The sequence below is a fragment of the Jaculus jaculus genome, chromosome 1 (assembly GCF_020740685.1).
Source record: "Jaculus jaculus isolate mJacJac1 chromosome 1, mJacJac1.mat.Y.cur, whole genome shotgun sequence".
Lineage (NCBI taxonomy): Eukaryota > Metazoa > Chordata > Mammalia > Rodentia > Dipodidae > Jaculus > Jaculus jaculus.
The window spans coordinates 273,267,789-273,286,539 of NC_059102.1; the positions used below are offsets into that span (position 1 = coordinate 273,267,789).

Below are 18,751 nucleotides of genomic sequence, written 5' to 3' on the forward strand. Positions count from 1 at the left end.
GTGCTGAGATTAAAGATGTGCACCACCATGCCTGGCTTTTAGACATTTTTTAAATGTGTGTGCATGTGCGTGTGTGTACATGTGTGGAGGACAATCTCAGGTGTCCTCTTACCTTTTTTTGGATTGCTCAAGCAGGCTAGACTGGCTAGCCAATGAGCAGTCTGCTTGTCTCCAACTCTCCAGCACTGGGATTATAAGCATGCACCACTATGACTGGCTTTTTTTATTTTATATTTTTATTTCTGGCTTTTGGTGTTTCAAGGTAGGATCTCACTCTGGCCCAGGCTGACCTGGAAGTCACTATGTAGTCTCAGGGTGGCCTCGAACTCACAGCGATCCTCCTACCTCTGCCTCCTGAGTGCTGGGATTAAAGGCGTGCGCTACCACGCCTGACTCATGACTGGCTTTTTAAGTGGGTTCCAGGGAGTCAGTTCAAGTTCTCATACTTGGAGACAAGCACTTACTTTACTGATCTCTCTCCAGCCCTGGCCTTAGATGTTTAACTGCATGTCCTACCCAAGCAGCCAACTCTCCCTAGAACTAGCATGCTCGTGTCTCTCCAAGCATTGTCTTTATTCTGATGTTTACAAATAAGTGTCAGACCTCGTCCCCAGACGTCCCCAAGCTCTCTAAGGCTGACATGGGCAGCATGTTTTCTGTAGTGCGTGAGGGGGAGAGAACGACCACCCATCCATGTGAAAGGCTGGCCAGGCCACATGCTGCCTACTTTATCTCCCACCTCTCTCAGTTGGGAAAGGCTGTCCTAAGGTGCTCCCAAGCCAGCTCTGCTTCTGAGTAGAACACGGTGGTAAGGCCAGGCCTTGCCTTCTGGTGTTAGTGGTGGTACAGTCTGGGTTATCAGTACACCTGAGCCAAACAGCTTTGTGTAGCTCTTTGGTGGTAGCTACTCAGGAAATAAAGCCTGGTGGGCCACATGGGCTCACCATGGGTGCTATAGGCGCAGCCGCTTGATGTCCTCATTGCGGAAGTCAATGCGCAGAGCCAGGACCTGGCGTACTTCAGCAGGAGTGAGGCGCCATGTCAAAGGGCCAGAGTTGGCTCCCCAGTAATCTAGGATTTCAGTCACCTGTAGGGAAGAAGAGAAACCAGTTAGCAGGACTGAGGCTATCCTGAGGGAAGCCCTGGATTCCGCCAAGGCAAAGCAGGGACACCTGGGAAGACAAGGTAAACTCCCAGGGCTGGACTGCTAGGAGACGAGGGAATGGCAGGGTTCCAGAGTCTGTTCTTGTCTCTTTTCAGTCACTTTCCCAGCTAGGTTGAGGGACCCCCACATACCCGCTCCAGATTGAGGACTGTGGCCATCTGAGAGAGACGGGCAAACTTGTCTCGAATGGTCCAGGTTGTCACCGTGGTAAGATAAGCAATGAGTGACCTCAGTTCCTTGTCAAACTGCAGACCACCCAACTGTAGAACACAAGCATCTGTTTAATGTCTGGTCCTGTGGCCAAGCAGAACAGAACTAGAAGGCCAAGGGGATTATAATCAAGGTACATTATATATATGGAGGTTGTTAAAAAAAAAAAAGTGGGCTGGAGAGATGGCTTAGTGTGGTTAAGGTGCTTGCCTCCAAAGCCACAGGACCCAGGTTCAAGTCCATAGAACCTCCGTAAAGCCAGATGCACAAGGTGGCACATGAATCTGGAGTTCATTTGCAGTGGCTAGAGGCCCTGGTGTGCCCATTCTCTCTCTGTGTCCTTTCTCAAATAAATATTTTAAAAAGTAAAAAAAAAAATAAAAAAATGCTAGGCATGGTGGTGCGCATCTTCAATCCCAGCACTCAGGAGGCAGAGGTAGGATGATCGCTGAGTTTGAGTATGAGGCTTCCCTGAGACTACATAGTGAATTTCAGATCAGCTTGGACTACAGTGAAACTCTACCTCAAAAAACAAAAACAAACAAACAAACAAAAGACCTGGGGAGATGGCTGAGCAGTTAAAGATGCTTGCTTGTAAAGCCCACTGGCCTGGGTTTGATTTTCTAGCACCCACATTAAGTCGGATGCAAAAGTGGTACATGCATGTACTCCCATATACGTATATTTGCATACATACAAATAAAAATTTATTCTTATTTTAAAAAGTACTTATTTTGAGAGAGAGGGGTGGGGCTGATAGACAGAATGGGCATACCAGGGTGTCTAGCCACTGCAAATGAACTCCAGATGCATGCACCACTTTTTGCATCTTACTTTATGTGGGTACTGGGGAACTGAACCTGGGTCATTAGGCCTTGCAGGCAAATGCCTTTACTGCTGAGCCATCTCTCCAGTCCCCAATTTTTTTTTTTTTTTTTTTTGAGGTAGACTCTCATTCTGGTCCAGGCTGACCTGGAATTCACTATGGAGTCTCAGGGTGGCCTTGAACTCTTGGCGATCCTCCTACCTCTGCCTCCCAAGTGCTGGGATTAAAGGTGTGTGCCACCATGCCCGGCTCTAAATATATATATATATTTTGTGGGGGCTTATCAAGGTAGGGTCTTACTCTAGCCCAGGCTGACCTGGAATTCACTATGTAGTCTCAGGGTGGCCTTGAACTCATGGAGATCCTTCTACCTCTGCCTACCAAGTGATGGGATTAAAGGCATGCACCATCATGCCTGGTTCAAATAATTTGTTTTTAAAGTTTTTTTTTTAAAAGAACTGGGAGGCAAAGCAAGCTGGGTTTCAGTATATCTGTGGCTCTAGCCTGTTAGTACCTCAGAAGACAGAGCAGAACTGGGTCCAGATATACAGTTTGCAGAGGGGACATAAGTAAGTCCTGTGGTGGTTATGACTTGCCCTCAGAGATCTAAGGGCTCAGTTTCCCTTTGACCTTACCCGGTTGAAGGTGGATTTCAGCACTACTTTCTCCAACTCAACAGCAACAAGGCTGGTCATGAGGCCTGTCAGGCTGTCATAGATGACTGGGGACAGGCTGGCCTGCACAGAAAGTTGGTATCAACTGAAGTTCCATTTAGCCCCTATGTCTCTACACTGGAGTCTTCAGGGAGAGGGGACAGTTACAACGGGGGCAATGTTTCCATTGGCTGGGATTCAATAGGGCTTTTTTTCCCCCCCTGAAGTTTTGGAGACAAAGTCTCATGTAAACCCAGGCTAGTCTTGAACCCCTGATCCTCCTGCCTCACCTCCTAAGTGTGGGGATTCCAACTGTGTGCCATAGTACCTGGTTCCATTTGCTGCTGAGAACTGAACCCAGGGCCTCATGCATACAAAGCAAACACTCTGAGTTACATCTCTATTTCTTTGGAGTCTATAGGGGTGGGCAGAATGGGTAATTTCATAAAATCCCTCAGCTTACCTTGAATTCTGCCATTTGCTGCTCCAGGTTGAGGATGAATTGCTGTACCCAAGGGTCATTGGCCTCATAGTCATTGAATTCTTCCTATTGTCAGGAAGCAAGCAGGGGTTGACATAGACTTTTTTCTAAGAAATAGAATTTACCCTCATCCCACCTTTACCCCTTTCATCATCTGATATAAGAGGTCCTTCCTCCCTGTACCTTCTGACTCCTCTTGTTTTTAAAAGCCAGCTTGAATGAGCTCATGACTGTAATTCCAGTATTTAGGAGAATGACCCAGGAGGACTGCTTTAAATTTGTAGCCAGCCTGGTCTACATAGTGAGTTCCAGTCTAGACTATGCTACACAGATGACATGAGATGGTATCTGAAAAAACAGAAGAACAGTTCCCCCCTCCAAAACAACAACCATAAAAGCCATTTGAACCCCTTCTGCAAAAAAACCCCAACAACCAGAAAAATAGCTTGAGTCCTCAGGCTGGCAGAAACTGCTGCTTCATCTTGTGTCTAGCCAACAAAAAGCTCTGGGCTCCAGCAATGACCCACATGCTGGTGGCAAGGTACCTGGCCCAAACTGGCTAATGTTCTATAGGAGTGAAATCACAAAGCTGGGGAAAGAACGCTCCTGAGTCTATGATAGGCAAGGCAAACTAAGCCTCAGCATAAGGGGGATGAGTCAGGTAAGAAACTCCTTTAACACAATTCTGAACCCTTCTGACTAAACACAAGCTGTTTTCTGGATCTTTGATGAAGATGGAGGTGGGGAGTGAGGGACAAGCCTGGGCTTGATGGCGCTGTAGTCAGACTGACCTCCTCAATGTTGTGGGAGACAGAGAGAAAGGTGTTGATCCAAGGCTGCACCTGCGGCTTGACTGCTGTGCTGTTGAGCTCTGCCAGCCCTTCCTATGCCAATAAAGGACACAGACACATCAGACACATAACCCACCCTGTTCCCTTTTCCTCATTCGCCCCTCCCTTAACTAAAGGGTACTTTTGCAACTGAGGTTCTCAGCAGACCTAGTGGGAAGCATTGCAGAGGTCATGCTAATAAAAGAAGCCAGGGATAGCCTGTCCTTTCCGGATCTGTGTATATTCAGGTCCGGAGATAGAACCTTAAGGTCGTACTAGCAAAATCTCAAAAGGTGATTTCAGGGACTAGAGAGTGACTTAGCAGGTAAGGTGCTTGCCTACAAAGGCAAAGGACCCAAGTTCAATTCCCTAGTACCCACGTAAAGCCAGATATACAATGTACATGCGTCTGGTGTTTGTTTGCAGCAGCCAGAGGCCACAGTGCATCCATCCATTTTCTCTCTCTAACTGCCTCTTCTGTCTTAAATAAATAAATAAAAATAATGTATTTTTTAAAAAGATGATTTAAAAAATACATTTTATGTATTTAGGTACTCCATACTTTATTTTTTATTTTTATTTTATGGCAAGGTCTCACCCTAGGCCAGGCTGACCTGAAACTCACGTGGTAGTCCAGGCTGCTCTCAAGCTCATGGCAATCCTCCTATCTCAGCCTTCCAAGGGTTGCTATTTTAGGTGGGAGCCATCACATGAGGCTTTAAAAAGTGATTTACTAATGCCTGGTGCTGGGCAACACCTGTGGTCAAGTAATGGTTGAACCATATAGTTCGTTTCCTTAGATCATTTTTCTGAGAACCCTTGTCATTCTGGGGCCAATTGAAGATTCTAGAAGGACCAACACTGGTTTGTTGATGTGACAACTATGCTACTGAAAAACCAGTGGGACCTTTAGTCCCAAGGGATTTGCTTTCCTTCAGTGTCTTGCAGGCTACTCCCTCATCTTCCCTGTCTGTTTCCTTGCACACATGGTAAGCTGTGGTAACAGTCTTCTCAGAGCAGCATCCAGGTGCAGGATCCAGGCAGCAGCTGAACCTTAGGCTTACCTGCAAAAGGTCCCGGAACTTGTTGGACACAGCAGCCAAGTCAGAAAGGCAACTGTCAAACTTGGCCTGGGCTTGCTCGCCTCCAATGCCTTGACTGAATAGTTTAGTGCAGTCACTCTAGGAGAAAATGCAGCTTTAGATAACTGAGCATGCCTTTGCTATGAGAATGTGCACATGGGCAGAGAAGAATATGTAACTGGCCATTTGACCTCCAACAGCCAGCCCTTCTCTTGAGCTTCTATCCTTGTAAATCTCTGCCTGGATCCCACCTCCCCCTTTGCAGTATGGGGTACCAGTGCCATGGGAAGAGAAGAACCACAAGGCTAGAGAGATGGCTCAGCCATTAAGGAGCTTCCCTACAAAGCCTAATGGCTCAAGTTTGATTCCCCAGTATACATGTAAAGCCAGATGCATAAAGTGGTATATGCATAGACCCTACCTTGAAAAACAAACAAACAAACAAAAAAAGTAATGCACTAGGCATGGTGGCCAAGGTGAGAATCACTGTGAGTACAAGGCTGCCTGAGATGACATAGTGGATCTCAGGTCAGCCTGGGCTAGAGTAAGACACTACTTTGAAAAACAAAACAAAAGGGCTGGCGAGATGGCTTAGCAGTTATAGGTGCTTGCCTGTGAAACCTAAGGACCCAGGTTCAATTCTGTAGTACCCATGTAAGCTAGATGCACAAGGTAGTATATGTGTCTGGAGTTCATTTGTAGTGGCTAGAAGCCCTGGCACACCCATTCTCTCTGTTTCTTGCTCTCTTTCAAATAAATAATAAAATTAGCTGGGTGTGGTGACACACGACTTTAATCCCAGCACTAAGGAGGCAGAAGTAGGAGGGTCACTGAATTTGAGGCCACCCTGAGACTACATAGTCAATTCCAGGTCAGCCTGGGCTAGAGTGAGACCCTACCTCGAAAAACCAAAAAATTAATAAAATTAAATTTAAGCAGAAAGGGCTGCTGGGCATGGTAGCACATGCCTTTAATCCCAGCTCAAAGGAGGCAGAGGTAGGAGGATCAGTCACTGTGAGTTTGAGGCTACCTTGAGAACTCCAGGACAGCTTAGGCTAGAGCAAAACCCTGCCCTGAGAATGCTCCAGTTCTCCACCAAGACAAGCGTACTACTTGTGCTTTTTCTTAAAATGGGGTTGCTGTCACTGCTGGAAGTGATGAACAACTTCCACTGTACCTCCAGAGTCTTCTTTAGAGTGGAGATGTTTTCACTGCAGACTTCCACATTGTTCAGAGTCACCTGGGAGACAAAGAGGAATGTTACTTACTGCTCACTGGATTTGCTGCTCACTCTACCACCAGCCAGATTGGCTGACAGATATATTCCATGTGGCTCCCAGAAGGGCTGGATGGAGTTAGGGTTAGTCTGAGGAACACTGTCATCAAGGAGGATGCTCAGATCTCAGACTAGGCTAAACAGTGAACCAGGTTTATCTTTTCTCTGGTGCCTGATTCCAAAGCAGGTCTTTTTGCTTCACAGACTCAGGCACACAGGTCTGGCATAAGTACTGGGCTCCAAATGGGCAAACCTTAGTTAGAAATGCAAAGTCTGACATTTGTTAAAAAGTTTTCCAGCCAGGCCTGATAATGTAGGCACATAATCCCAGCTACCCAGGAGGCTGAGGCAGGAAGGTCCAAGTTCAAGTGTGTAGGCTACAAAGTTCAAGACCAGCCAGGGCAACTCAGTAAGGTCCTGTTTCAAAATAAAAAGTAAAATAAATAAAATAAAAATAAAGCTGGGTGAGATGGCATATTCCTATAATCTCAGCACTCAGAGGCAGAGGCAGGAAGATCACTGCAAGTTTGAGGCCAGCTAGAACTATATAGCAAGTTCTAGGGTTACATAGAAAGATCTTGTCCAAAAGACTCTCAGGGACTGGAGAGATGGCTCAGCAGTTAAGGCACTTGCCTGCAAAGCCTAAGGATTGGAGTTCAATTCCCTAGTACCCATGTAAAGCCAGATGTGTAAGGTGGCATATACATCTGGAGTTCATTTGCAGAAAAAAAAAAATATATATATTTGTTTGTTTGTTTGTTTTGTTTTGTTGTTTTGTTTTCAAGGTAGGGTCTTACTCTAACTCAGGCTGACCTGGAATTAACTGTGTAGTCTCAGGATGGCTTCAAACTCATGGCAATCCTCCTACCTTTGTCTCCCAAGTGCTGGGATTAAATGCATGTGCCATTATGCCCGGCTTAATAAATATATTTTTAACAAACACTATCAGACTTGGGAAGCTGAGGCAGGAAGACTGTGAGTTCTACACCAGCCTGGGCTAGATATTGAGACATTATCTTAGAAAAATAAGACACAATGGGCTGGAGAGATGGCTTTTTGGTTCAGGTGTTTACCTGCAAAGCCAAAGGACCCAGGTTCGATTTCCCTGGGCCCATGTAAGCCGGATGCACAAGGTGGCCCATGCATCTGGAGTTTGTTTGCAGTGGCTAGAGGCCCAGATATACCCATTATCTCTCTCTCAAATAAATAAATAAAAGTTAAATATTAAAAAAAGAAATATAAAAAACAAAAACACTTCTAGATAAATCAGACACCTCTTAAGTATTTTCTCTCTCTGACCCTATTAAATACCACTCCCACTCTCCAAAAAAGTATCAAGCTGGGTGTGGTATCACATGCCTTTGTAGGCAGAGATAGGATCACTGTGGTTTTGAGGTCAGCCTGTAACTTCAGAGTGAGTTCTAGGTCAGCCTAGGCTAGAATGAGACTCCAGCTTGAGAATAAATAAATAAATAAAAGGGTTGGAGAAATTGCTCAGTGGTTAAGGCACTTGTCTACTCAATTCCTCAGTACTCACATAAAGCCAGATAGATGCACATGCATCTGGAATCCATTTGCAGTGGCTAGAGGTCTTGGCATTCCCATTTTCTCTCTAGCCTGGTGTTGTGGCATATGCCTAATCCCAGTACTCAGGAGGCAGAATTAAGAGGATGACTGTGAATTCGAGGCCAGCCTGAGACTACATAGTAAATTCAGCATGGGCTAGAGAAAGACCCTACCTCAATCCCTCCCCCCACCCCGCCTCAAGTAAATAAAGAGTCTTCACTATGGGCCACAGGCTCTTTTTATTACTCATCTGTCTCACAGACTAGGAAAGAGCAACAACAAAAAGCACCATGGAGGAGTAAGGGGAGGTGGCAAGATACTCAACAGTTAAAATGGGCTTGCTGGCCTGGGTTCAGTTCCCCAGTAACCATATAAAGCCAGGCACAAAAAGCACTGCAAGCATTTGGTTCATTTAAGGTGGCAGTGGCAACAGACTCTGGCATACCTACACATGCATGCAGGCACATACATAAACAAACACTTTTTTTAAAGCACAATTGGGATGTAACTCAGTAGAGTGCTTGCCTAGCATGCACTATCCTTAGGACTCTATAATACTGATTGCGCACACCTGTAATTCTAGTACTCAGAAGTTGAAGGCAGAAGATCAGAAGTTCAAGGTTAGCCTTAGCAGCACGTTGGAGGCCAACTTGGGCTATATGTGATCTGTCTTAGACAAAAAAGCAGTAAGGGGGTTGGAAAGATGGCTTAGCAGTTAAGGCCCATGCCTGCAAAGCCTAAGAACCTGGGTTCGATTCACCAGGTCCCACATAAGCCAGATGCACATGGTGCGCATGCATCTGGAGTTTGTTTACAGTGACTAGAGGCCCTGGTATGCCCATTCTTACTCTCATCTCTCCCCCCACCTCTAATAAATAAATAAAAGTAAAATAAAGCAGTGAGGGAAAAAATGATAAGTATAACTATGATCTTTAGAAAAAAAGCGTCTGATTGGAGGTACTCAGACAAGGCTCTGTGATACAGTTGGTGGCTGAGTTGAACTTACAAGGTAAGAACATGGTTCTAAAAGATATTGGTGAGTATTTTTTGCCATTCTTTAAGTTTGCGGTCTCATTTAGTCATTTTTTTTCCCCCAGTGGTGCTAGGGATCAAACCTTGGGCCTTAGGCATACTGGATAAGTACTCTACCATTACGTTATATCCCCAGCCATTTTTCCTCCCTAAGACATGGTCTCATGTAGCCCAGACTGGATTCAAACTTGCTATGAAGCCAAAGCTGGCCTTGGACTCCTGTTCTGCCTCTACCCCTCAAGTGTTGGGATTGGACTGGTATGTGAGTGGTATGGCAAAGGGGGACAGGACAGGAAGAAGCTATGAATCAGGAACTTTAGGACCTTGGGTAAAAGAAGAACCCCAGGGGTTTAGATTTGGAAGCCCCTCCCATCTTTGGAGTACTTCCTTTGTCAGCAACCTGAAGCTAACACAGAAGAATCACACTGCTGACTGTGCCACTCAGGCCACGCGAGCAGCAACGGAGAAGGCTACGAATGCCACAACATAAGTCTCCTACCATCCGAATTTTCCACAGAAATAACTGCACTGACAAGAAAATTGAAGGATAAAAGCCAAAACAAATGTCTCTTGGCACTTACGGGCACCAAGAATACTGTTATGAGTGGAAATAGATTTGGGTTCAAATAGTACTGATTTCAGTTTCTCTTGTACTGACAATCCTTGTAAAAATGGATTCACCAGGCTTATCCCCTGCTCATGGCAAATATGCCAGTACAGCTGGGAAATTCATTTTGACAGCCAAATGAATCCAAATGTCATAAAGGGCTTTGCAGTGGGAGTGTTGATAATTTGCCAGGGACGGTGGTGCATGTCTTTAATCCCAGCACTTGGGAGGAAGAGGTAGTAGGATCACAATGAGTTTGAGGCCATCCTGAGATTACATAGTTAATTCCAGGTCAGCCTGGGCTACAGCAAGACCCTACACCTCGAAAAACAAAACAAACAAACGAAATACTAGAAATTTGTCACTAAGCATTTATCACCACCTTTCTTTCTTTTTTTTTATTTTTATTTTTTTAAATTTTTTAAAAATTATTTATTTATTTGAGAGCGACAGACACAGAGAGAAAGACAGATAGAGGGAGAGAGAGAATGGGCGCGCCAGGGCCTCCAGCCTCTGCAAACGAATTCCAGACGCGTGCGCCCCCTTGTACACATGGCTAACGTGGGACTGGGGAACCGAGCCTCGAACCGGGGTCCTTAGGCTTCACAGGCAAGCACTTAACCGCTAAGCCATCTCTCCAGCCCACCACCTTTCTATTTGGCTTTATCTTCTGGGTCTTCCAGCAATGAAACTGTCTGAATGGAAGGTCCTCCCAAAGCAATAAATTGGCAGTGGTACACTGTCCATTCCTGGTGACATGTAAAGTCTAAGGGTAGAAAACAGGACTCGGGGAAAAGTAGATTGGTTAGATCATGAGGCTTGAAATAACCAATTGGGCCTAGTGACCCAGGCCCAAATTCCAGTGGTTTGGGAGTCTGAGGCAAAATAATTAAATTCAAAGCCTATCTGAGTAGAGTGAATTCAAGGCCAGTGCAAATAATTTATCAAGACTAAAAAAGAAGCTGGAGGATATAACTCATTGGTAGTGCTCTTGCCTAGGATGCATGAAGCCTTATGTTTACTCCTCAGCATTAAACAGTCAGACTTTTAGTTGTGATGTGGTAGGTTCCAAGAAGCCAATAAATGTTTCTGAGCACAGAAATGCACAAATCCTTTCATCTTTCCAGGTACTCCTGCAGCAGATCCTCAGCCTGAAGTTCATGCCACAGGTGGGCAATGGGACCCTGTGCCCCAACTCCACTTCTCTTGTCCCCTCACAGAGATGTGGTGCGGTGTGTTCTTTTGGGCACTGGTGTCGTCTGTCTTCTCTCACGTCCCTGCCGGATTACTGGCCCTCTTTAATCTCAGACATCATAATATGGCCCAGCAATTGCTGGAGTCTACCAAGCAGCAGGGAAGGAGATGATACCCTTTGAAGCCCTCACCTTGGGCACCGGACAGATGTTCTGTGTGGTGGTGGTGGTCTCCTTTTTACAGGTTCTAGCTACTCTATAGCACACACTCTTGCTCTAAGTTTTTTGACTCTTCAAAAGGAATCCATCTGTGTTGGTGGCTTCTTAATTGTTCAGCTAGAACCACAGGAAGGATCAGGAATGTGAACGGCATCTCAGCCTTTGTTCCAGGCCACGTTCCCTGGATGAAGACCTGCAGACATCACTCTCAACCCAGGCACACAAGCTGTCTGTTTTCTTGATACTTAGCTGAAGAAATTGTACACACACACCTTCACCCGAGCCAAGGCAAGGCAACAGCCTCTGAGCCTCTTGGCTAGAGTCCATGCTGCAGTTTTCAGTATTCTTTGAAATACTACATGTTTCACAATAATGATAAAAGATGGGGTTGATATCAAGTGAGCAGCCTATGTTTTACTAGCTTCTTAATTAATCAAATCTTAGTTGAAATTTAGCAGAATTTTCTTTTGCTCAGTCTTCATGACAGAAAAGCCAAGTTGGTGTTGGTTGAATATAGCTCAGAGAACAAACTGGTGAAGTATAACAGGAAAAATATTGAAGTGTGACTCAAAGTAATGGCTTTACTTCCACTGTTGCATTATATAACTACTGAGAATGTGGCATTTTATGGATAACTATCTTTTTTTTTAAGTATTGATTTTTTGGATAACTATCTTGACCTCTGATTATATATATAAATATAAATATACATATTTTAATCAGAGAGAGGGAGAGAGCAAGACAGAATGGGTGTGTCAGGGCCTCTAGCCACTGCAATCAAACTTCAGATACATGTATCATATTGTGCACATGTATGACCTTGCATGCTTGCGTCACACTGTACGTCTGGCTTACATCCACATGGAGAGTTGAATATGAGTCCTTAGGCTACTCAGGAAAGCACCTGAACCACTAAGCAATCTCTCCAGCCCTAATACACACACACACCCACACCCACCCACACACACACTTTGATTTATTTACTTGCAAGCAGGGAGAAGTAGAAGAGGGGCAGAGATAGTGAAAGAGAGACAGAGAGAATGGGTGCACCAGAGACCCCAGCTGCTGCAAATGAACTCCAGGCATGTGTGCCCCCTTGTGCACCCAGCTAATGTGGGTCCTGGGGGATTGAACCTGGGTCTTTTGGCTTTGCAGGCAAACGCCTTAATTGCAAAGCCATCCCTCCAGCCCTGCCTTTTCATTTTATTCAAGAGAATTTATAACCTTACAGAGAATTAAATATCAAAGGATTTTTCTGTTTTTGTTTTTCAAGGTAGGGTCTCACTAGCCCAGGCTCAGGGTGGCCTCGCACTCATGGCAATCCTCCTCCCTAGGCCTCCCAAGTGCTGGGATTAAATGAGTGCACCATCATGCCTGGCCGCAAAGTTTTTAAAACTAAAAAAAAACTAAAAAAAAAAAAAAAGGCTGGGGAGAGCTTATGGGAAGAACACTCAGGCACAGGAGAGGTAAGATACCCAGGCTTTTGGCACAGAAAAGTTCATATACTGGCTCAGGCTGTTCAGAGGAAGTCCTTGAGTAGGTGATTTCAGAATCCTCTTATTTATTTATTTGTGAGAGGGAAAGAGGCAGACAGAGAGAAAAAGAGAGAGAAAGAAAGAAAGAAAATGGGTATGCCAGGGCTTCTAGCAACTGTAAACGAACTCCAGCTGAATGCACCACCTTGTGTATCTGACTTACATGGGTCCTGGGGAATCAATCGGAGGTCCTTTAGCTTTGTAGGCAAGCAACTTAACTGCTAAGCCATCTCTCCAGCCCCCGTCCCTCTTTTTCTTTCTTCTTTCTTTTTAGGTAGGATCTCACTCTAGCATAGGCTGACCTGGAATTCACTATGAAGTCTCAGGCTGGCCTTGAACTCACAGCAATCCACCTACCTCTGCCTCTTGAGTGCTGGGATTACAGGTGTGCACCAGCATACATGGCAATTTCAGAATTTTCTAAAGAAGCTTTCCTTAAAGGAGTTTTCCTTTTCTATAAACATGAGAGGAAGTCTATAGCATGGAGGTTTTGTACTGTGACTTGCAGGTCACAGTATAACTTTAAGAGGGCTAAGATGTAGCTTAGTAGAGTGCTTGCCTAGCATTCATGAAACCGTGGGTTTCAGCCCCAACACTGCATAAACCCAGAGAGGGACACATGAGACCATTTCAAAACAAAAACAAAATCTCTCAGGAAAAACTGACCCAGCTCCCAAACTGTTGGCGACCTACCAGGAAGGACAGCTTGGCCTCATCAGTGCTCTCGATGCCTTTCGTGTCAAATTTGCCCTGCTGAAGGCTGCTGTGCATGATGTTCACAGCACTTGTGACCCCACGCTGGATATCCTGTAAGGTGGTGGCTGGGAAGCCCATCTGCAGCTTGTTGCACAGGACGTTCCTGTGGGGCAGAATGACAGAGCTCAATCTGAGATGGAGGACAACAGAACCAGAGCATCCACTACTAGGTCCCAGCAGCACCAGTTGGTTTTGGGGGGAAAAGACCAATCTTTGATGGACACCTCAAGAGCCAGGGTAGGATAGTGACCAACACACCTTCAAAGACACTAAAAACATAAAGAGGAGATTAGCCAATTTTATTTATTTGTCTGTTTGTTTATTTTCAAGCACAGAAAGAGAATGAAGGGGCATACCAGGGCCTCTTGCCACTACAAATGAATTTCAGATGCAAGGGTCACTTTGTGCATCTAGCTTAATGTGGGCACTGGGCATTTGAACCTGGCAGTCAGGCTTTGCAAGCAAGTGCCTTCAACCACTGAGTTATCACTCCAGCCCGAATTTATTTATTATTTGCAAGCAGAAAGCTATAGAAGAGAGACAGACAGAATGGGCACACCAGGACCTCTAGCCACTGCAAATAAACTCAGATGTATGTACCACTTTGTGCATCTGCTTCATGTGGGTACTGGGGAATTGAACCTAGGTTGTTAGGTTTTTCAGGCAAATGCTTAACCACTGAGCCATCTCCATCCCCCCCAATTTTTTTTTTTTAAATGAGGCATCAATTTATTGAGCAGTAAAACTGGGAGAAAGGGTGGATGGTCCTGGCTTCTGGTCAGCAGCTACACTGCCCATGATGGCACTGACACTGTGTTTCAGTTTATCATGTCTAAACTCCATCTAACAAGAGAATATATAACTTAGTGAAAGGCAGTTTTTTTTTTTTTGAGAGGAACTGAAGCCTTTTGTGCATATTTTATTTATTTATGAGAGAGAGAGAGAGAGAGAATGGGCATGCCATGCCTACAAAGCCCAATGACCTAGGATCAATTTCCTAGTAGCCTCGTAAAGCCAAATGCACAGTGACACATGCATCTGGAGTTCATTTGCAGTGGCTGGAGGCTCTGGTATACCCATTATCTCTGTTTGTTAACAAAAAACAAAAAATGCTTTGAGCTGGGTGTGATGGCACATGCCTTTAATCTCAGCATTTGGGAGGCAAAGGTAGGAGGATCACCGTGAGTTCAAGGCCACCCTGAGACTACATAGTGAATTCCAGGTCAGCCCGAGCTAGAGGGAGACCCTACCTCAAAAAACTAAAAAAAAAAAAATACACACACACACACATATGTATATATTTTAATTTAAGCAAAGCTGGCTTTTTTTTTTTTTGTTTTTAGAAATACTTTTTTAAATGTTTTTAGAGCTGGGCATTGTGGCACAGCCTTTAATCCCAGCACTCTGGAGGCAGAGGTAGGAGGACCATTGAGAGTTTGAGGCCACCCTGAGTCTTCATAGTGAATTCCAGGTTAGCCTGAACTAGAGTGAGACCCGATCTTACCTTGAAAAACAAAACAACAACAAAAAAAAATTTTTTTAAAGGGAAGAAACAAATGGGGCTCAGGAATCAACTACAGTTAGGACCTTTGTTTCTAGAAAGTAGAAAGGGAGTCAAAGGATGGGGGAGATGTCTCAGTGGTTAAAGGCACTTACTTGCAAAATCTGCTGGCCTTGGTTAGATTCCCCAGTACCCAATGTAAAGCCCGATATACAAAGTGGTATGTGCATCTGGAGTATGGCCCTGGTGTTCCATAATCACTCTCACACCTCCTCACTCCCTTTTTTCTGTCTCATAAATAGATAATGGTACCTGAAGTCAGCCTCCAGTTCTGTGGTGGCAAGGTTGATCATGGCACAGAGACAGTCGATATTAGAGCTGGACAGAGCCCGCCCAATGCACTTTTTAACAATGTAGAAGACATCATCTACCATACTGGATGTCAACTGGCCCTTTTCATATGTGTCCAGAGCCACAGCCTACCAAAAAGACAAAGAATTCGGTGAGCATCCCAGTCCTGCATGTTCTAGTCAGTTTGAGTTACACTGGTTCTGGCTCTGTTCCTTTTTCTTTTTTCTTTTGGTTTTTCGAGGTAGAGTCTCACTCTAGCCCAGGCTGACCCGGAGTTCACTATGGAGTCTCAGGGTGGCCTCAAACTATGGCAGTCTTCCTACCTCTGCCTCCCGAGTGCTGGGATTAAAGGCATGAGCCACCATGCCCAGCTCTGTTTTTTTTCTATGTACCTTGTCCATGTTTCTCTCAACATGGCTTATTTCGATCATAACTTGCCAAAAGAAAAAACCACTTCATTTCCCTATTGGTCATTACATTAGGTTTAATATTTGAGAACTCCCCTTTGGGGACATTCATTACGTGGGATGTCAGCCATAAGTGAGGCACTACTTTCCCCCAGCACCTAACCCATAGACCTGCAGAAGGAAGGAAACAAGCAAGGCTCCATGGTGGGGTGGGGAGGGGAAAAGCTGAGCTCTTCTTTTGTGATCCTGGGGAGAGATGACCCAGATGGGCACATGAAGAACATGGCCACTCCAAAGAAGCCTTCTTACTATACAAAGCAACGCCACTATATGGCAGGCTTCAGCCACTTCCATTAGCCTTACATCTTAGACAGGTAGTGCCATTTGCAAGAGATATCGCCTGTGTCCTACCTTATTGACAGTCTCCCTCATGAAGTACTCCTCCATGGTAATATAATAGCCAATCAGCTCCTGCATGGTACAGCTCAATAGGCAGTTATTGAGGAGCTTGTCCAGGCACTTCTGGTGCTCTAGGGAACAGTCAAGAAAAGAACATTAATTTTTCTTCCAAAACGGAAATAGAGCAATTTTTTTTTCATTTTTTTCAAGTTTCTTTCTAGGCTTTATTCCAAACAGATACAGCATTTATTTACATACTTATCATCACTGTATAGACAAATTACAGAAGCTTGCCACAATAGCATTGCACTTTTTTTTTGTTTTTCCAGGTAGGGTTTCACTCTAGTCCAGGCTGACCTGGAATTCACTATGGAGTCTCAGGGTGGCCTCAAACTCATGATGATCCTCCTCACTCTGCCTCCTGAGTGCTGGGATTAAAGGCATGTGCCATCATGCTCGGCAGCATTGCACTTTTTACCTGGGGTCTGAGGATTTGAATTCAGGTACTCAAGAGTTATGTGCCATGCACTTTATCCACTGAGCATTTTCCCTAACACTATTATTATTTGTGTGTGGTGCTGGGATGGAACCCAGGATTGCTTATGCTAGGGGAGTACTACACTACTGAGCCAAATCCCCAGCCCCAGCTTATTTATTTGTGATCCTCCTGTCTCAGCCATGAATTATAGACATGTGCCATTTTACTCAGAACCATGGAACACTTTATTCAATAAACAGTTCATATATTTTAACTCTATTTTCAGATATCTAGGTGTTTTCTGAAACATTTCTGAATGTTTTACTATTGCTGGAGATAACATAAAAATTGGAGATTATAGTAATTCTATACAAATAACTTTTTACTCCTTTTTTCATTATTTTTCTAGGATTATTTAATAGGAGTCAAAAGATCTAAGTTTCAAAGGCAAAGACTGAAAGATATTGGATAGGAAATACTTCATTATTATCCTTATTTTGGTTTTTCAAGGTAAGGTCTTGCTCTAGCTCAGGCTGACCTGGAATTCATTATGTAGTCTCAGGGTGGCCTTGAACTCACGGCAAGCCTCCTACCTCTGCCTCCCCAGTGCTGGGATTAAAGGTGTGTGCCACTACCCCAGGCTTCTTTATTGACATTAACACTATACAGCTGTCCAATAGGTGTTTCTGTGATGGCAGAAATGTTTCATATATGTTGTCCAATAGGTTGTCAAAAGCTATAGCAACTCTTTTATTTTATTACTTATATTTATTTACTTGCAAACAGACAGACAGAGAGAGACAGAAGGAGAGAGAATATGGGCAAGCCAGGGCCTCCAGCCACTGCAAACAAACTTCAGATGCGTCACGATGCATTTGGCTTTAGTGGGTACTGGGGAATTGAACGTGGTCATTAGGCTTTGCAGGCAAGCACCTTAATTGCTGAGCCATCTCTTCAGCCGTCTTATTTATTTATTTATTTGCAAGCAGAGAGACAGAAAGATAGAGTGAGAGAGAGAGAGTGCATATGGCAATGCCAGGGACTCTAGCCATAGCAGACAAACTCCAGATGCATGCACCACTGTGCATCTGGCTTTACATGGGTACTGGGAACTCGAACCAGAGTTGTTAGGTTTTGCAGGCACACCCCTTAACTGCTAAACCATCTTTGTAGCCAGTGAATTCAGAGCACTGCTGATCTGGAATTCACTATGTAGTCTCAGAGTGGCCTCAAACACATGGCAATCCTCCTACTTCTGCCTGGGATTAAAGGTGTGTGCCACCATACCTGGCTAAGTCATCCTTTTTTTGAGACAGGAAATCACCATGTGGCTCAGGTGTATTTCAAACTCCTGGGCTCAGCTGGGCATTGTGGTTCACACCTTTAATCTGAGGTAGGAGGATTGCTGTGAGTTCGAGGCCACCCTGAGAATACAGAGTGAATTCCAGGTCAACCTGGGCTAGAGTGAGACCCTACCTTGAAAAATCAAAACAAAGCAACTCCTAGGCTCAAGTGATTCCCCTACCTCAGCTTTCTGAGTAACTGGGACTACAAAGAATTGCACCACTGCACCTGGGAAATGGTCAAGTTTAACAACCTGGAGAGTCAGTTATGCACAATGACACATCCTATAGTAAAAGTTACTAGGAAAGCTGAAGGGGGAGGAATTCTTGAGCCCAGCTCTTGGGCAACATAAGACTTACTTCAAAATAACAATAAAGGGCTGGAGAGATGGCTGAGTGGTTAAGTCACTTGCCTATGTAGCCTAAGGTCCCATGTTCAACTCTCCAGGTCCCACATAGGCCATGCACACAAGGTGACAAAAGTGCGCGAGGTTGCACATGTACACAAGGAGTGCTAGCATCTGGAGTTCAATTAAAGTGGTTGGAGGCCCTGACTTGCCAATTCTCTCTCTTTTTTGCTCTCTAGCAAATATATATGTGCATGCCAGTTTGTTGGGCTTGCCTCAAAAAAATATGTGAAGAAGCTTTTTAGAGTGAGACCCTATGTTGAAAAACTAAAACAAAGCTGGGCATTGTGGCGCACGCCTTCATTCTCAGCACTTGGCAGGCAGAGGCAGGAGGATTGCTGTGAATTTGAGGCCACCCTGAGACTACATAGTGAATTCTAGGTCAGCCTGAGCTAGAGCAAGACCCTACCTTGGAAAACCAAAAATAAATAAAT

At 44.7% G+C, this 18,751-nt stretch overlaps 1 protein-coding gene and 1 pseudogene across 2 annotated transcripts in view; one reads left to right on the plus strand and one right to left on the minus strand.

Annotated features, from left to right (window-relative positions):
- Positions 1-26: 26 nt before the first annotated feature.
- The window catches only part of Cog4 (component of oligomeric golgi complex 4), a 42,207-nt gene continuing 23,482 nt past the window's right edge, over positions 27-18,751 (minus strand). For both annotated transcript variants that reach the window (XM_045140631.1, XM_045140640.1), the window contains exons 10-19: positions 16,102-16,220; positions 15,245-15,411; positions 13,369-13,534; positions 6,425-6,487; positions 5,230-5,346; positions 4,127-4,219; positions 3,318-3,401; positions 2,837-2,938; positions 1,297-1,425; positions 27-1,087 (exon numbers count right to left, since the gene is read on the minus strand). In XM_045140631.1, the coding sequence (XP_044996566.1) occupies positions 953-1,087; positions 1,297-1,425; positions 2,837-2,938; positions 3,318-3,401; positions 4,127-4,219; positions 5,230-5,346; positions 6,425-6,487; positions 13,369-13,534; positions 15,245-15,411; positions 16,102-16,220 (1,175 nt within the window). In that variant the 3' untranslated portion in view covers positions 27-952. The remainder of the gene's footprint in view (positions 1,088-1,296; positions 1,426-2,836; positions 2,939-3,317; positions 3,402-4,126; positions 4,220-5,229; positions 5,347-6,424; positions 6,488-13,368; positions 13,535-15,244; positions 15,412-16,101; positions 16,221-18,751) is intronic.
- Positions 10,951-11,307, plus strand: LOC105944084 (annotated as a pseudogene).